Raw genomic sequence first — 17,487 nt, 5'->3', positions numbered from 1 at the left:
GCAAAGTTCAATCGGGGTGAGGCGCAGACCATGCAGGTCATCTGAGGACACGGACCCTCATGCTGAATGTAGTTGGGGTCACAGACAGGTCAATGTGGAAAAATTTCAAGGCTGTTGAGGTCACCTAGGGTCACTGAGGATGAATTTAGAAGCAATTGGGGTCATGCAAAGTTCAATCAGGGTGAGGAGCAGACCATGCAGGTCATCTGAGGACACGGACCGTAGGGCTGAATGTAGTAGGGGTCACAGACAGGTCAATATGGAAAACTTTCAAGACAGTTGGGGTCACCTAGGGTCACTGAGGATGAATTTACAGGCTACTGGGGTCATGCAGAGTTCACCGGAGGTGAGGATCAGACCATGCAGGTCATCTGAGGACATGGACCCTCATGCTGAATGTAGTTGGGGTCACAGACAGGTCAATATAGAAAGATTTCAAGGCAGTTGAGGTCACCTAGGGTCACTGAGGATGAATTTAGAAGCAATTGGGGTCATGCAGAGTTCAATCACTGTGAGGAGCAGACCATGCAGGTCATCTGAGGACACAGACCCTAGGGCTCAATGTGGTGGGGGTCGCAGGGACGTCAATATGGAGAAACCTCAAGGCAATTGGGGTCACCTGGGGTCACTGAGGATGAATTTACAAGCAATTGTGGTCATTCAGAGTTCAAAGCGGGTGAGGAGCACACTCTGCAGGTCATCTGAGGACACAGACCCTGAGGATGAATGTAGTGGGAGTCACAGACAGGTCAATGTGGAAAACTTTCAAGGCAGTTGGGGTCACCTGGGGTCACTGATGATCAATTTACAGTCTACTGGGGTCATGCAGAGTTCACTGAAGGTGAGGCTCAGACCATGCAGGTCATCTGAGGACACGGACATTTATGCTGTATGTAGTTGGGGTCACAGACAGGTCAATGTGGAAAAATTTCCAGGCAGTTGGGGTCACCTAGGGTCACTGAGGATGAATTTACAAGCTATTGGGGTCATGCAGAGTTCAATCAGGGGAAGGATTGAGCCAGGGAGGTCAACCGAGGACACAGACCCTCAGGCTGAATGTAGTGGGGGTCACAGAGAGGTCAATATGGAGAAACGTCAAGGCAATTGAGGTAACCTGGGGTGACTGAGGATGAATTTACAAGCAATTGGGGTCATGCAGAGTTCAAAGCGGGTGAGGAGCACACTCTGCAGGTCATCTGAGGACACAGACCCTGAGGATGAACATAGTGGGGGTCACAGAGAGGTCAATGTGGAAAACTTTCAAGGCAGTTGGGGTCACCTAGGGTCACTGAGGATGAATTTACAAGCAATTGGGGTCATGCAAAGTTCAATTGGGGTGAGGAGCAGACCATGCAGGTCATCTGAGGACACGGACACTTATGCTGTATGTAGTTGGGGTCACAGACAGGTCAATGTGGAAAACTTTCAAGGCAGTTGGGGTCACCTGGGGTCACCAAGGATGAATTTACAAGCCTATGGGGTCATGCAGAGTTCAATCAGGGTAAGGATTGAGCCAAGAAGGTCATCCGAGGACACAGACGCTAGGGCTCAATGTGGTGGGGGTCGCAGGGAGGTCAATATGGAGAAACCTGAAGGCAATTGGGGTCACCTGGGGTCACTGAGGATGAATTTAGAAGCAATTGGGGTCATGCAAAGTTCAATCGGGGTGAGGAGCAGACCACGCAGGTCATCTGAGGACACGGACCCTCATGCTGAATGTAGTTGGGGTCACAGACAGGTCAATGTGGAAAAATTTCAAGGCTGTTGAGGTCACCTAGGGTCACTGAGGATGAATTTACAGGCTACTGGGTTCATGCAGAGTTCACCGGAGGTGAGGATCAGACCATGCAGGTCATCTGAGGACATAGACCCTCAGGTTCCATGTAGTTGGGGTCACAGACAGGTCAATGTAGAAAGATTTGAAAGCAGTTGAGGTCACCTAGGGTCACTGAGGATGAATTTAGAAGCAATTGGGGTCATGCAGAGTTCAATCACTGTGAGGAGTAGACCATGCAGGTCATCTGAGGACACAGACCCTAGGGCTCAATGTGGTGGGGGTCGCAGGGAGGTCAATATGGAGAAACCTCAAGGCAATTGGGGTCACCTGGGGTCACTGAGGAAGAATTTAGAAGCTATTGGGGTCATGCAGAGTTCAAAGCGGGTGAGGAGCACACTCTGCAGGTCATCTGAGGACACAGACCCTGAGGATGAATGTAGTGGGGGTCACAGACAGGTCAATGTGGAAAACTTTCAAGGCAGTTGGGGTCACCTGGGGTCACGGACGATCAATTTACAGTCTACTGGGGTCATGCAGAGTTCAATCAGGATAAGGATTGAGCCAAGAAGGTCATCCGAGGACACAGACGCTAGGGCTCAATGTGGTGGGGGTCGCAGAGAGGTCAATATGGGGAAACCTCAAGGAAATTGGGGTCACCTGGGGTCACTGAGGATGAATTTAGAAGCAATTGGGGTCATGCAAAGTTCAATTGGGGTGAGGAGCAGACCACGCAGGTCATCTGAGGACACGGACCCTCATGCTGAATGTAGTTGGGGTCACAGACAGGTCAATGTGGAAAAATTTCAAGGCTGTTGAGGTCACCTAGGGTCACTGAGAATGAATTTAGAAGCAATTGGGGTCATGCAAAGTTCAATCAGGGTGAGGAGCAGACCATGCAGGTCATCTGAGGACACAGACCCTAGGGCTGAATGTAGTAGGGGTCACAGAGAGGTCAATATGGAAAACTTTCAAGACAGTTGGGGTCACCTAGGGTCACTGAGGATGAATTTACAGGCTACTGGGTTCATGCAGAGTTCACCGGAGGTGAGGATCAGACCATGCAGGTCATCTGAGGACATAGACCCTCAGGCTCCATGTAGTGGGGGTCACAGACAGGTCAATGTGGAAAGATTTGAAGGCAGTTGAGGTCACCTAGGGTCACTGAGGATGAATTTAGAAGCAATTGGGGTCATGCAAAGTTCAATCAGGGTGAGGAGCAGACCATGCAGGTCATCTGAGGACACAGACCCTAGGGCTCAATGTGGTGGGGGTCGCAGGGAGGTCAATATGGAGAAACCTGAAGGCAATTGGGGTCACCTGGGGTCACTGACGATGAATTTACAAGCTATTGGGGTCATGCAGAGTTCAAAGCGGGTGAGGAGCACACTCTGCAGGTCATCTGAGGACACAGACCCTGAGGATGAATGTAGTGGGGGTCACAGACAGGTCAATGTGGAAAACTTTCAAGGCAGTTGGCGTCAACTGGGGTCACTGATGATCAATTTACAGTCTACTGGGGTCATGCAGAGTTCACTGAAGGTGAGGCTCAGACCATGCAGGTCATCTGAGGACACGGACCCTCATGCTGTATGTAGTTGGGGTCACAGACAGGTCAATGTGGAAAAATTTACAGGCAGTTGGGGTCACCTAGGGTCACTGAGGATGAATTAACAAGCTATTGGGGTCATGCAGAGTTCAATCAGGGGAAGGATTGAGCCACGGAGGTCAGCCGAGGACACAGACCCTCAGGCTGAATGTAGTGGGGGTCACAGAGAGGTCAATATGGAGAAACGTCAAGGCAATTGGGGTCACCTGGGGTGACTGAGGATGAATTTACAAGCAATTGGGGTCATGCAGAGTTCAAAGCGGGTGAGGAACAAACCACGCAGGTCATCTGAGGACACAGACCCTGAGGATGAACGTAGTGGGGGTCACAGACAGGTCAATGTGGAAAGCTTTCAAGGCAGTTGGGGTCACCTAGGGTCACTGAGGATGAATTTAGAAGCAATTGGGGTCATGCAAAGTTCAATCGGGGTGAGGAGCAGACCATGCAGGTCATCTGAGGACACGGACCCTAGGGCTGACTGTACTAGGGGTCACAGAGAGGTCAATATCAAAAACTTTCAAGGCAGTTGGGGTCACCTGGGGTCACTGAGGATGAATTTACAGGCTACTGGGTTCATGCAGAGTTCACCGGAGGTGAGGATCAGACCATGCAGGTCATCTGAGGACATAGACCCTCAGGCTCCATGTAGTGGGGGTCACAGACAGGTCAATGTAGAAAGATTTCAAGGCAGTTGAGGTCACCTAGGGTCACTGAGGATGAATTTAGAAGCAATTGGGGTCATGCAGAGTTCAATCACTGTGAGGAGCAGACCATGCAGGTCATCTGAGGACACAGACCCTAGGGCTCAATGTGGTGGGGGTCGCAGGGAGGTCAATATGGAGAAACCTCAAGGCAATTGGGGTCACCTGGGGTCAATGCGGATGAATTTACAAGCTATTGGGGTCATGCAGAGTTCAAAGCGCGTGAGGAGCACACTCTGCAGGTCATCTGAGGACACAGACCCTGAGGATGAATGTAGTGGGGGTCACAGACAGGTCAATGTGGAAAACTTTCAAGAGAGTTGGGGTCACCTGGGGTCACTGATGATCAATTTACAGTCTACTGGGGTCATGCAGAGTTCACTGAAGGTGAGGCTCAGACCATGCAGGTCATCTGAGGACACGGACCCTCATGCTGTATGTAGTTGGGGTCACAGACAGGTCAATGTGGAAAAATGTATAGGCAGTTGGGGTCACCTAGGGTCACTGAGGATGAATTAACAAGCTATTGGGGTCATGCAGAGTTCAATCAGGGGAAGGATTGAGCCAGGGAGGTCAGCCGAGGACACATACCCTCAGGCTGAATGTAGTGGGGGTCACAGAGAGGTCAATATGGAGAAACGTCAAGGCAATTGGGGTCACCTGGGGTGACTGAGGATGAATTTACAAGCAATTGGGGTCATGCAGAGTTCAAAGCGGGTGAGGAGCACACTATGCAGGTCACCTGAGGACACAGACCCTGAGGATGAACGTAGTGGGGGTCACAGAGAGGTCAATGTGGAAAACTTTCAAGGCAGTTGGGGTCACCTAGGGTCACTGAGGATGAATTTACAAGCAATTGGGGTCATGCAAAGTTCAATCGGGGTGAGGATTGAGCCAAGAAGGTCATCCGAGGACACAGACGCTGGGGCTCAATGTGGTGGGGGTCGCAGGGAGGTCAATATGGAGAAACCTCAAGGCAATTGGGGTCACCTGGGGTCACTGAGGATGAATTTAGAAGCAATTGGGGTCATGCAAAGTTCAATCAGGGTGAGGAGCAGACCATGCAGGTCATCTGAGGACACAGACCCTAGGGCTGAATGTAGTAGGGGTCACAGAGAGGTCAATATGGAAAACTTTCAAGACAGTTGGGGTCACCTAGGGTCACTGAGGATGAATTTACAGGCTACTGGGTTCATGCAGAGTTCACCGGAGGTGAGGATCAGACCATGCAGGTCATCTGAGGACATAAACCCTCAGGCTCCATGTAGTGGGGGTCACAGACAGGTCAATGTAGAAAGATTTGAAGGCAGTTGAGGTCACCTAGGGTCACTGAGGATGAATTTAGAAGCAATTGGGGTCATGCAGAGTTCAATCACTGTGAGGCGCAGACCATGCAGGTCATCTGAGGACACAGACCCTAGGGCTCAATGTCGTGGGGATCGCAGGGTGGTCAATATGGAGAAACCTCAAGGCAATTGGGGTCACCTGGGGTCACTGAGGATGAATTTACAAGCTATTGGGGTCATGCAGAGTTCAAAGCGGGTGAGGAGCACACTATGCAGGTCATCTGAGGACATAGACCCTGAGGATGAACGTAGTGGGGGTCACAGAGAGGTCAATGTGGAAAACTTTCAAGCCTGTTGGGGTCACCTAGGGTCACTGAGGATGAATTTAGAAGCAATTGGGGTCATGCAAAGTTCAATCGGGGTGAGGAGCAGACCATGCAGGTCATCTGAGGACACGGACCCTCATGCTGAATGTAGTGGGGGTCGCAGGGAGGTCAATATGGAGAAACCTCAAGGCAATTGGGGTCACCTGGGGTCACTGAGGATGAATTTACAAGCTATTGGGGTCATGCAGAGTTCAAAGCGCGTGAGGAGCACACTCTGCAGGTCATCTGAGGACACAGACCCTGAGGATGAAGGGGGTCACAGACAGGTCAATGTGGAAAATTTTCAAGGCAGTTGGGGTCACCTGCGGTCACTGATGATCAATTTACAGTCTACTGGGGTTATGCAGAGTTCACTGAAGGTGAGGCTCAGACCATGCAGGTCATCTGAGGACACGGACCCTCATGCTGTATGTAGTTGGGGTCACAGACAGGTCAATGTGGAAAAATTTACAGGCAGTTGGGGTCACCTAGGGTCACTGAGGATGAATTAACAAGCTATTGGGGTCATGCAGAGTTCAATCAGGGAAAGGATTGAGCCAGGGAGGTCAGCCGAGGACACAGACCCTCAGGCTGAATGTAGTGGGGGTCACAGAGAGGTCAATATGGAGAAACGTCAAGGGAATTGGGGTCACCTGGGGTCACTGAGGATGAATTTACAAGCAATTGGGGTCATGCAAAGTTCAATCAGGGTGAGGAGCAGACCATGCAGGTCATCTGAGGACACGGACCCTAGGGCTGAATGTAGTGGGGGTCACAGAGAGGTCAATGTGGAAAGCTTTCAATGCAGTTGGGGTCACCTGGGGTCACCAAGGATGAATTTACAAGCCTATGGGGTCATACAGAGTTCAATCAGGGTAAGGATTGAGCCAAGAAGGTCATCCGAGGACACAGACGCTAGGGCTCAATGTAGTAGGGGTCACAGAGAGGTCAATATGGAAAACTTTCAAGACAGTTGGGGTCACCTAGGGTCACTGAGGATGAATTTACAGGCTACTGGGTTCATGCAGAGTTCACCGGAGGTGAGGATCAGACCATGCAGGTCATCTGAGGACATAGACCCTCAGGCTCCATGTAGTGGGGGTCACAGACAGGTCAATGTAGAAAGATTTGAAGGCAGTTGAGGTCACCTAGGGTCACTGAGGATTAAATTTAGAAGCAATTGGGGTCATGCAAAGTTCAATCAGGGTGAGGAGCAGACCATGCAGGTCATCTGAGGACACAGACCCTAGGGCTCAATGTGGTGGGGGTCGCAGGGAGGTCAATATGGAGAAACCTCAAGGCAATTGGGGTCACCTGGGGTCACTGACGATGAATTTACAAGCTATTGGGGTCATGCAGAGTTCAAAGCGGGTGAGGAGCACACTCTGCAGGTCATCTGAGGACACAGACCCTGAGGATGAATGTAGTGGGGGTCACAGACAGGTCAATGTGGAAAACTTTCAAGGCAGTTGGGGTCAACTGGGGTCACTGATGATCAATTTACAGTCTACTGGGGTCATGCAGAGTTCACTGAAGGTGAGGCTCAGACCATGCAGGTCATCTGAGGACACGGACCCTCATGCTGTATGTAGTTGGGGTCACAGACAGGTCAATGTGGAAAAATTTACAGGCAGTTGGGGTCACCTAGGGTCACTGAGAATGAATTAACAAGCTATTGGGGTCATGCAGAGTTCAATCAGGGGAAGGATTGAGCCACGGAGGTCAGCCGAGGACACAGACCCTCAGGCTGAATGTAGTGGGGGTCACAGAGAGGTCAATATGGAGAAACGTCAAGGCAATTGGGGTCACCTGGGGTGACTAAGGATGAATTTACAAGCAATTGGGGTCATGCAGAGTTCAAAGCGGGTGAGGAACAAACCACGCAGGTCATCTGAGGACACAGACCCTGAGGATGAACGTAGTGGGGGTCACAGACAGGTCAATGTGGAAAGCTTTCAAGGCAGTTGGGGTCACCTAGGGTCACTGAGGATGAATTTAGAAGCAATTGGGGTCATGCAAAGTTCAATCGGGGTGAGGAGCAGACCATGCAGGTCATCTGAGGACACGGACCCTAGGGCTGAATGTAGTAGGGGTCACAGACAGGTCAATGTGGAAAGCTTTCAAGGCAGTTGGGGTCACCTGGGGTCACTGAGGATGAATTTACAGGCTACTGGGTTCATGCAGAGTTCACCGGAGGTGAGGATCAGACCATTCAGGTCATCTGAGGACATAGACCCTCAAGCTCCATGTAGTGGGGGTCACAGACAGGTCAATGTAGAAAGATTTCAAGGCAGTTGAGGTCACCTAGGGTCACTGAGGATGAATTTAGAAGCAATTGGGGTCATGCAGAGTTCAATCAGGGTAAGGATTGAGCCAAGAAGGTCATCCGAGGACACAGACGCTAGGGCTCAATGTGGTGGGGGTCGCAGGGAGGTCAATATGGAGAAACCTGAAGGCAATTGGGGTCACCTGGGGTCACTGACGATGAATTTACAAGCTATTGGGGTCATGCAGAGTTCAAAGCGGGTGAGGAGCACACTCTGCAGGTCATCTGAGGACACAGACCCTGAGGATGAATGTAGTGGGGTTCACAGACAGGTCAATGTGGAAAACTTTCAAGGCAGTTGGGGTCAACTGGGGTCACTGATGATCAATTTACAGTCTACTGGGGTCATGCAGAGTTCACTGAAGGTGAGTCTCAGACCATGCAGGTCATCTGAGGACACGGACCCTCATGCTGTATGTAGTTGGGGTCACAGACAGGTCAATGTGGAAAAATTTACAGGCAGTTGGGGTCACCTAGGGTCACTGAGGATGAATTAACAAGCTATTGGGGTCATGCAGAGTTCAATCAGGGGAAGGATTGAGCCAGGGAGGTCAGCCGAGGACACAGACCCTCAGGCTGAATGTAGTGGGGGTCACAGAGAGGTCAATATGGAGAAACGTCAAGGCAATTGGGGTCACCTGGGGTGACTGAGGATGAATTTACAAGCAATTGGGGTCATGCAGAGTTCAAAGCGGGTGAGGAACAAACCACGCAGGTCATCTGAGGACACAGACCCTGAGGATGAACGTAGTGGGGGTCACAGACAGGTCAATGTGGAAAGCTTTCAAGGCAGTTGGGGTCACCTAGGGTCACTGAGGATGAATTTAGAAGCAATTGGGGTCATGCAAAGTTCAATCGGGGTGAGGAGCAGACCATGCAGGTCATCTGAGGACACGGACCCTCATGCTGAATGTAGTGGGGGTCACAGACAGGTCAATGTGGAAAGCTTTCAAGGCAGTTGGGGTCACCTGGGGTCACCAAGGATGAATTTACAAGCCTATTGGGTAATGCAGAGTTCAATCAGGGTAAGGATTGAGCCAAGAAGGTCATCCGAGGACACAGACGCTAGGGCTCAATGTGGTGGGGGTCGCAGGGAGGTCAATATGGGGAAACCTCAAGGCAATTGGGGTCACCTGGGGTCACTGAGAATGAATTTAGAAGCAATTGGGGTCATGCAAAGTTCAATTGGGGTGAGGAGCAGACCACGCAGGTCATCTGAGGACATGGACCCTCATGCTGAATGTAGTTGGGGTCACAGACAGGTCAATGTGGAAAAATTTCAAGGCTGTTGAGGTCACCTAGGGTCACTGAGGATGAATTTAGAAGCAATTGGGGTCATGCAAAGTTCAATCAGGGTGAGGAGCAGACCATGCAGGTCATCTGAGGACACGGACCCTAGGGCTGAATGTAGTAGGGGTCACAGAGAGGTCAATATGGAAAACTTTCAAGACAGTTGGGGTCACCTAGGGTCACTGAGGATGAATTTACAGGCTACTGGGTTCATGCAGAGTTCACCGGAGGTGAGCATCAGACCATGCAGGTCATCTGAGGACATAGACCCTCAAGCTCCATGTAGTGGGGGTCACAGACAGGTCAATGTAGAAAGATTTGAAGGCAGTTGAGGTCACCTAGGGTCACTGAGGATGAATTTAGAAGCAATTGGGGTCATGCAGAGTTCAATCACTATGAGGAGCAGACCATGCAGGTCATCTGAGGACACAGACCCTAGGGCTCAATGTGGTGGGGGTCGCAGGGAGGTCAATATGGAGAAACCTCAAGGCAATTGGGGTCACGTGGGGTCACTGAGGATGAATTTACAAGCAATTGGGGTCATGCAAAGTTCAATCAGGGTGAGGAGCAGACCATGCAGGTCATCTGAGGACACGGACCCTCATGCTGAATGTAGTTGGGGTCACAGACAGGTCAATGTGGAAAAATTTCAAGGCTGTTGAGGTCACCTAGGGTCACTGAGGATGAATTTAGAAGCAATTGGGGTCATGCAAAGTTCAATCAGGGTGAGGAGCAGACCATGCAGGTCATCTGAGGACACGCACCCTAGGGCTAAATGTAGTAGGGGTCACAGAGAGGTCAATATGGATACTTTTCAAGACAGTTGGGGTCACCTAGGGTCACGGAGGATGAATTTACAGGCTACTGGGGTCATGCAGAGTTCACCGGAGGTGAGGATCAGACCATGCAGGTCATCTGAGGACATGGACCCTCATGCTGAATGTAGTTGGGGTCACAGACAGGTCAATGTAGAAAGATTTCAAGGCAGTTGAGGTCACCTAGGGTCAGTGAGGATGAATTTAGAAGCAATTGGGGTCATGCAAAGTTCAATCAGGGTGAGGAGCCGACCATGCAGGTCATCTGAGGACACGCACCCTAGGGCTGAATGTAGTAGGGGTCACAGAGAGGTCAATATGGAAAACTTTCAAGACAGTTGGGGTCACCTAGGGTCACTGAGGATGAATTTACAGGCTACTGGGTTCATGCAGAGTTCACCGGAGGTGAGGATCAGACCATGCAGGTCATCTAAGGACATAGACCCTCAGACTCCACGTAGTGGGGGTCACAGACAGGTCAATGTAGAAAGATTTCAAGTCAATTGAGGTCACCTAGGGTCACTGAGGATGAATTTAGAAGCAATTGGGGTCATGCGGAGTTCAATCACTGTGAGGAGCAGACCATGCAGGTCATCTGAGGACACAGACCCTAGGGCTCAATGTGGTGGGGGTCGCAGGGAGGTCAATATGGAGAAACCTCAAGGCAATTGGGGTCACCTGGGGTAACTGAGGATGAATTTACAAGCTATTTGGGTCATGCAGAGTTCAAAGCGGGTGAGAAGCACACTCTGCAGGTCATCTTAGGACACAGACCCTGAGGATGAATGTAGTGGGGGTCACAGACAGGTCAATGTGGAAAACTTTCAAGGCAGTTGGGGTCACCTGGGGTCACTGATGATCAATTTACAGTCTACTGGGGTCATGCAGAGTTCACTGAAGGTGAGGCTCAGACCATGCAGGTCATCTGAGGACACGGACCCTCATGCTGTATGTAGTTGGGGTCACAGACAGGTCAATGTAGAAAGATTTCAAGGCAGTTGAGGTCACCTAGGGTCAGTGAGGATGAATTTAGAAGCAATTGGGGTCATGCAAAGTTCAATCAGGGTGAGAAGCCGACCATGCAGGTCATCTGAGGACACGCACCCTAGGGCTGAATGTAGTTGGGGTCACAGAGAGGTCAATGTGGAAAAATTTCCAGGCAGTTGGGGTCACCTAGGGTCACTGCGGATGAATTTTCAAGCTATTGGGGTCATGCAGAGTTCAAAATGGGGAAGGAGTGAGCCTGGGAGGTCAACCGAGGACACAGACCCTAAGGCTGAATGTAGTGGGGGTCACAGAGAGGTCAATGTGGAGAAACGTCAAGGCAATTGGGGTCACCTGTGGTCACTGAGGATGAATTTACAGTCTACTGGGGTCATGCAGAGTTCACTGAACGTGAGGTTCAGACCATGTAGGTCATCTGAGGACACAGACCCTGAGGATGAATGTAGTGGGGGTCACAGACAGGTCAATGTGGAAAAATTTCAAGGCAGTTGAGGTCACCTAGGATCAGTGAGAATGAATTTAGAAGCAATTGGGGTCATGCAAAGTTCAATCAGGGTGAGGAGCAGACCATGCAGGTCATCTGAGGACACAGACCCTAGGGCTGAATGTAGTAGGGGTCACAGACAGGTCAATGTGGAAAAATTTCAAGGCAGTTGGGGTCACCTGGGGTCACCAAGGATGAATATAGAAGCAATTGGGGTCATGCAAAGTTCAATCAGGGTGAGGAGCAGACCATGCAGGTCATCTGAGGACACGGACCCTAGGGCTGAATGTAGTGGGGGTCACAGACAGGTCAATGTGGAAAACTTTCAAGGCAGTTGGGGTCACCTGGGGTCACGGACGATCAATTTACAGTCTACTGGGGTCATGCAGACTTCAATCAGGGTAAGGATTGAGCCAAGAAGGTCATCCGAGGACACAGACACTAGGGCTCAATGTGTTTTGGGTCGCAGGGAGGTCAATATGGAGAAACCTCAAGGCAATTGGGGTCACCTGGGGTCACTGAGGATGAATTTTCAAGCTATTGGGGTCATGCAGAGTTCAATCAGGGGAACGATTGAGCCGGGAGGTCAGCCGAGGACACAGACCCTCAGGCTGATTGTAGTGGGGGTCACAGAGAGGTCAATGTGGAGAAACGTCAAGGCAATTTGGGTCACCTGTGGTCACTGAGGATGAATTTACAGTCTACTGGGGTCATGCAGAGTTCACTGAAGGTGAGGCTCAGACCATGTAGGTCATCTGAGGACACAGACCCTGAGGATGAACGTAGTGGGGGTCACAGACAGGTCAATGTGGAAAAATTTCAAGGCAGTTGAGGCCACCTAGGGTCAGTGAGGATTAATTTAGAAGCAATTGGGGTCATGCAAAGTTCAATCAGGGTGAGGAGCAGACCATGCAGGTCATCTGAGGACACGGACCCTAGGGCTGAATGTAGTAGGGGTCACAGACAGGTCAATGTGGAAAAATTTCAAGGCAGTTGGGGTCACCTGGGGTCACCAAGGATGAATTTACAAGCATATGGGGTCATGCAGAGTTCAATCAGGGTAAGGAGTGAGCCAAGAAGGTCACCCGAGGACACAGACACTAGGGCTCAATGTGGTGGGGGTCGCAGGGAGGTCAATATGGAGAAACCTCAAGGCAATTGGGGTCACCTGGGGTCACTGAGGATGAATTGACAAGCTATTGGGGTCATGAAGAGTTCAAAGCGTGTGAGGAGCACATTATGCAGGTCATCTGAGGACACAGACCCTGAGGATGAATGTAGTGGGGGTCACAGACAGGTCAATGTGGAAAACTTTCAAGGCAGTTGGGGTCACCTGGGGTCAGTGATGATCAATTTACCGTCTTCTGGGGTCATGCAGAGTTCACTGAATGTGAGGCTCAGACCATGCAGGTCATCTGAGGACACGGACCCTCATGCTGAATGTAGTTGGGGTCACAGACAGGTCAATGTGGAAAAATTTCCAGGCAGTTGGTGTCACCTAGGGTCACTGAGGATGAATTTACAAGCTATTGGGGTCATGCAGAGTTCAATCAGGGGAAGGATTGAGCCAGGGAGGTCAGCCGAGGACACAGACCCTCAGGCTGAATGTAGTGCGGTCACAGAGAGGTCAATGTGGAGAAACGTCAAGGCAATTGGGGTCACCTGGGGTCACTGATGATCAATTTACAGTCTACTGGGGTCATGCAGAGTTCACTGAAGTTGAGGCTCAGAGCATGCAGGTAATCTGAGGACACGAACTCTCATGCTGTATGTAGTTGGGGTCACAGACAGGTCAATGTGGAAAAATTTCCAGGCAGTTGGGGTCACCTAGGGTCACTGAGGATGAATTTACAAGCTATTGGGGTCATGCAGAGTTCAATCAGGGGAAGGATTGAGCCAGGGAGGTCAGCCGAGGACACAGACCCTCAGGCTGATTGTAGTGGGGGTCACAGAGAGGTCAATGTGGAGAAACGTCAAGGCAATTTGGGTCACCTGTGGTCACTGAGGATGAATTTACAGTCTACTGGGGTCATGCAGAGTTCACTGAAGGTGAGGCTCAGACCATGTAGGTCATCTGAGGACACAGACCCTGAGGATGAACGTAGTGGGGGTTATAGACATGTCAATGTGGAAAAATTTCAAGGCAGTTGAGGTCACCTAGGGTCAGTGAGGATTAATTTAGAAGCAATTTGGGTCATGCAAAGTTCAATCAGGGTGAGGAGCAGACCATGCAGGTCATCTGAGGACACGGACCCTAGGGCTGAATGTAGTAGGGGTCACAGACAGGTCAATGTGGAAAAATTTCAAGGCAGTTGGGGTCACCTCGGGTCACCAAGGATGAATTTACAAGCATATGGGGTCATGCAGAGTTCAATCAGGGTAAGGATTGAGCCAAGAAGGTCACCCGAGGACACAGACACTAGGGCTCAATGTGGTGGGGGTCGCAGGGAGGTCAATATGGAGAAACCTCAAGGCAATTGGGGTCACCTGGGGTCACTGAGGATGAATTTACAAGCTATTGGGGTCATGAAGAGTTCAAAGCGTGTGAGGAGCACATTATGCAGGTCATCTGAGGACACAGACCCTGAGGATGAATGTAGTGGGGTTCACAGACAGGTCAATGTGGAAAACTTTCAAGGCAGTTGGGGTCACCTGGGGTCACTGATGATCAATTTACAGTCTTCTGGGGTCATGCAGAGTTCACTGAATGTGAGGCTCAGACCATGCAGGTCATCTGAGGACACGGACCCTCATGCTGAATGTAGTTGGGGTCACAGACAGGTCAATGTGGAAAAATTTCCAGGCAGTTGGGGTCACCTAGGGTCACTGAGGATGAATTTACAAGCTATTGGGGTCATGCAGAGTTCAATCAGGGGAAGGATTGAGCCAGGGAGGTCAGCCGAGGACACAGACCCTCAGGCTGAATGCAGTGGGTATCACAGAGAGGTCAATGTGTAAAATTTCAAGTGGGTTCCTAGTTACGACAGTATTTTCCGTATAGTGTTGGTGCCTTCATTAGTGTGTGGCTGCCTTCTCAAAGTTTTGTGTTTTGTTTCTGCTCTCTCAGTGTTCCTGACTGGCAGCGACCGCATCCCTATCTATGGCATGTCAAGTTTACGCATCATCATCCAGTCCACGGCGAGTGGGGATCAGTACCTGCCCGTAGCTCACACCTGCTACAACCTCCTCGACCTGCCCAAGTACAGCAGCAAAAAGACCCTCAGCGTGCGGCTTACACAAGCCATCGACCACTACGAGGGCTTTAGTTTGGCCTGATCGGCACAAGACAGAAACAGACACAGCAAATGGAGCAAGTTTTATTTTTGTAAAGTAATGGATCAGAATGTTTTTTAAAAATATTAGAATCAAGGGACACAGAGGCCCAGCATGACACTGTCTACTCTTTCTGGGATTTTAGCAGGGAGAACGTGTGGACTGAAGTCTCGAACCCATCAAACAAAATCAGTTCAGCCTTGTTTTGGTTAATTGTTTTTATCGCCAGCAGTTGCTTGCAATTTTCTTCCCCCATCCCCCATTTTTTCTTTCAGTCATCTTAAATATTTTGATCTTTGCTGCTTCTTGCATTTCTGGCAGTGGGTGAAATGGTGATTTTTTTTTTAAACTGTCCACGTCTCCCTGCTTCACTCCTCCCCTCCCCTCCAAATGCAAGCTGGTTCTTGCTTGCATAGAATTGCTACATCTCATGCCCACTACCCTCCTCTCTGCAGGACAGTTGGGTACTGGGGTGGGGGCACTATTGTGATGCTTTTCTCCAACCCCCCCTTCTTATGGTACACACTCATTTTGTTTGCACAGGACTATGGATTCTATGTTTTTTCTTTTGGTCTCAAATTTTGGTCGTGTCTTTCCCTGCTTAACCTTTTGAGAGGGGTCTCTTGGGGGTTAGGTCACTTCTTGTTAGTTCTAAGGAAGAACAAAATTTAGAAATTGGTTTTCCAAATTGAACCTCTACCACTATAGAAATGCAATATACAAGTCTACAGTAGGCTTAACCTAGTCCTAGTTTCCCTCCTCAAAGGCAAGGGATCCTGATCAAATGTGAGATGGCAGCTCCAAGAAATCAGAATCAAATCCACAGGACAGTGGCTCAAATCCACAGGCTTGTATATGTTTGGAATCTGCGGGGTTAGTTTTTCAGTGCAACATTTCTACTTTCTACTTGACACTTTGTGTCACTATTAAATGCTGGGACTTAAAGGCAATCTTTGTTACGATGCTTTTGTTGATCACATTTGAAATGTACATTAACACTTCTGGGTGGGTAAGAGGATGAATTAACCATCTATTCCCCAAAAGATTAGTAAGCCCTCTTTTTTCCCCTCCATGATCAGTTAAAATGGTGAACAATCTCTCACTTTCCAAGAATCGGTGTAAATCTAATTTTAAACCCTGTTGGAGAATGGACATATTTATAGAACATACAATATTTACATCCCATGTTTGATATGTAGTATTGAACTTTGCACCTCTCTAACAAAAGTTGTAGGCATGGTTTTTTTTTTTTAAATGTGCTGATTACTACATTGGTAGCCTGTCAGCCTCTTTATAACACAGCATTAAAGACAAATATACAGCTATAGCAAATGTTTATTTTCTATGTGTGTGTGTACATAGTTCGATATGATGCAATAAATTCGATGTTTAATTCCCTGAGCATTAGCTCTCTTTGTCTGAAGGTGTGGAAGAGGGATAGGAATATTCTGTGTGGGCTTTCAGCTTGGAGAGATCGTGGTAGGAAAGTATGCCTTCCTCACTCCACTAGAATCTGCTCACTTCAGTGGAAGTGCTGATGGTGCTATAAGTTCTCTCTCCTCTGCCTTTTCCTCTACACCAAGTGACTTTATGGGTATATGCTATAACTAATGACTTCCCTCCTGCATCAGAAAGATGTGTTTGTCAACTTCTCTTCAGCTGCACCAGTAATATGGAGCAGACAACTCAATTATGTGGTGGGAGAACCTAAAGACCCTCCTCCCCCTTCAAATCAGGGCTTCCTTGAGCAAACAGTGTGAGAGTCCCTGCCCCCAAAGCACATATTGCCTAAAGAGCCAAGACCGAGAGAGGTAGTATTATTCCCATTCTATAGATGGGAACTGAGGCAGAGAGAGAGACTTGTCCAATGTTGCACAGATAATTGGGGGTACAGCCAAGAACTGGGTCCAGCTCATTTGAGTCCCAGCTAACCTCCATGCCATCTTTCTTCTCCTTGTACCCCACTTTGTAGAGTGCTTTGAGAGCTGCAGAAGGGTGGGGCTCAGTAAGTGCCTATTACTATCATCTTCTCTGGGTACTGTTCCCTCAGTGCACAAGTAAGTCTGTAAAATGGTGTTTTGAGTATCAGGGCTCAGTCCCAATAGCAGTTCATTCCGGTGCCAGTCTGTGGGCACATGAGAACTTCCCCAGGCCACAGGCCCTGCAGCAGAGAGGAAGACTGTTCTCCGCTGGCTCAATCTCCCGGAGGCTACTGAAGGCAATCTGGGAGATTTTAGGCTGCTAAAAGTCAGGCGGTGCAGTGGGGCTAAGGCAGGGTCCCTATCTGACCTGGCTCCGTGCCACTCGCAGAAGTGGCAACAGGTCCAGCAGCAGCTCCTAGGAGGCAGCGCGGGTAGGGGGTCTCCATGTACTGCCTCCATGCACTGAGCGCTGACTCTGCAGCTCCCATTGGCTGGGAATGGGGAAGCTAATGGGAGTTATGTGGGCAGTGCTTGCAGGCAGGGGCAGTGTGCAAAGCCGCCTGGCGCCTGTGAGCCTAGGAGCCACTTCCAGACATGCTGCTGCTTCCAGGAACCACCCGAGGTAAGCACCGGCCAG

General features: G+C 49.8%; 1 protein-coding gene across 8 annotated transcripts in view; it reads left to right on the top strand.

Annotated features, from left to right (window-relative positions):
• HERC3 (HECT and RLD domain containing E3 ubiquitin protein ligase 3) overlaps positions 1 to 16,329 on the top strand; it is a 152,755-nt gene extending 136,426 nt beyond the window's left edge. For all 8 annotated transcript variants that reach the window (XR_010601700.1, XR_010601701.1, XR_006175926.2 and 5 more), the window contains one exon: positions 14,723 to 16,329. Coding sequence is in view for 5 of the 8 variants with exons in the window: in XM_005292001.5 (XP_005292058.2) it covers positions 14,723 to 14,931 (209 nt within the window). In the remaining 3 variants the exon portion in view is untranslated. The remainder of the gene's footprint in view (positions 1 to 14,722) is intronic.
• Positions 16,330 to 17,487: the final 1,158 nt, after the last annotated feature.

Source organism: Chrysemys picta, chromosome 5 (assembly GCF_011386835.1).
Source record: "Chrysemys picta bellii isolate R12L10 chromosome 5, ASM1138683v2, whole genome shotgun sequence".
In the NCBI taxonomy this organism is placed as follows: Eukaryota; Metazoa; Chordata; order Testudines; family Emydidae; genus Chrysemys; species Chrysemys picta.
This window is presented reverse-complemented; position numbering and strand designations above follow the sequence as displayed.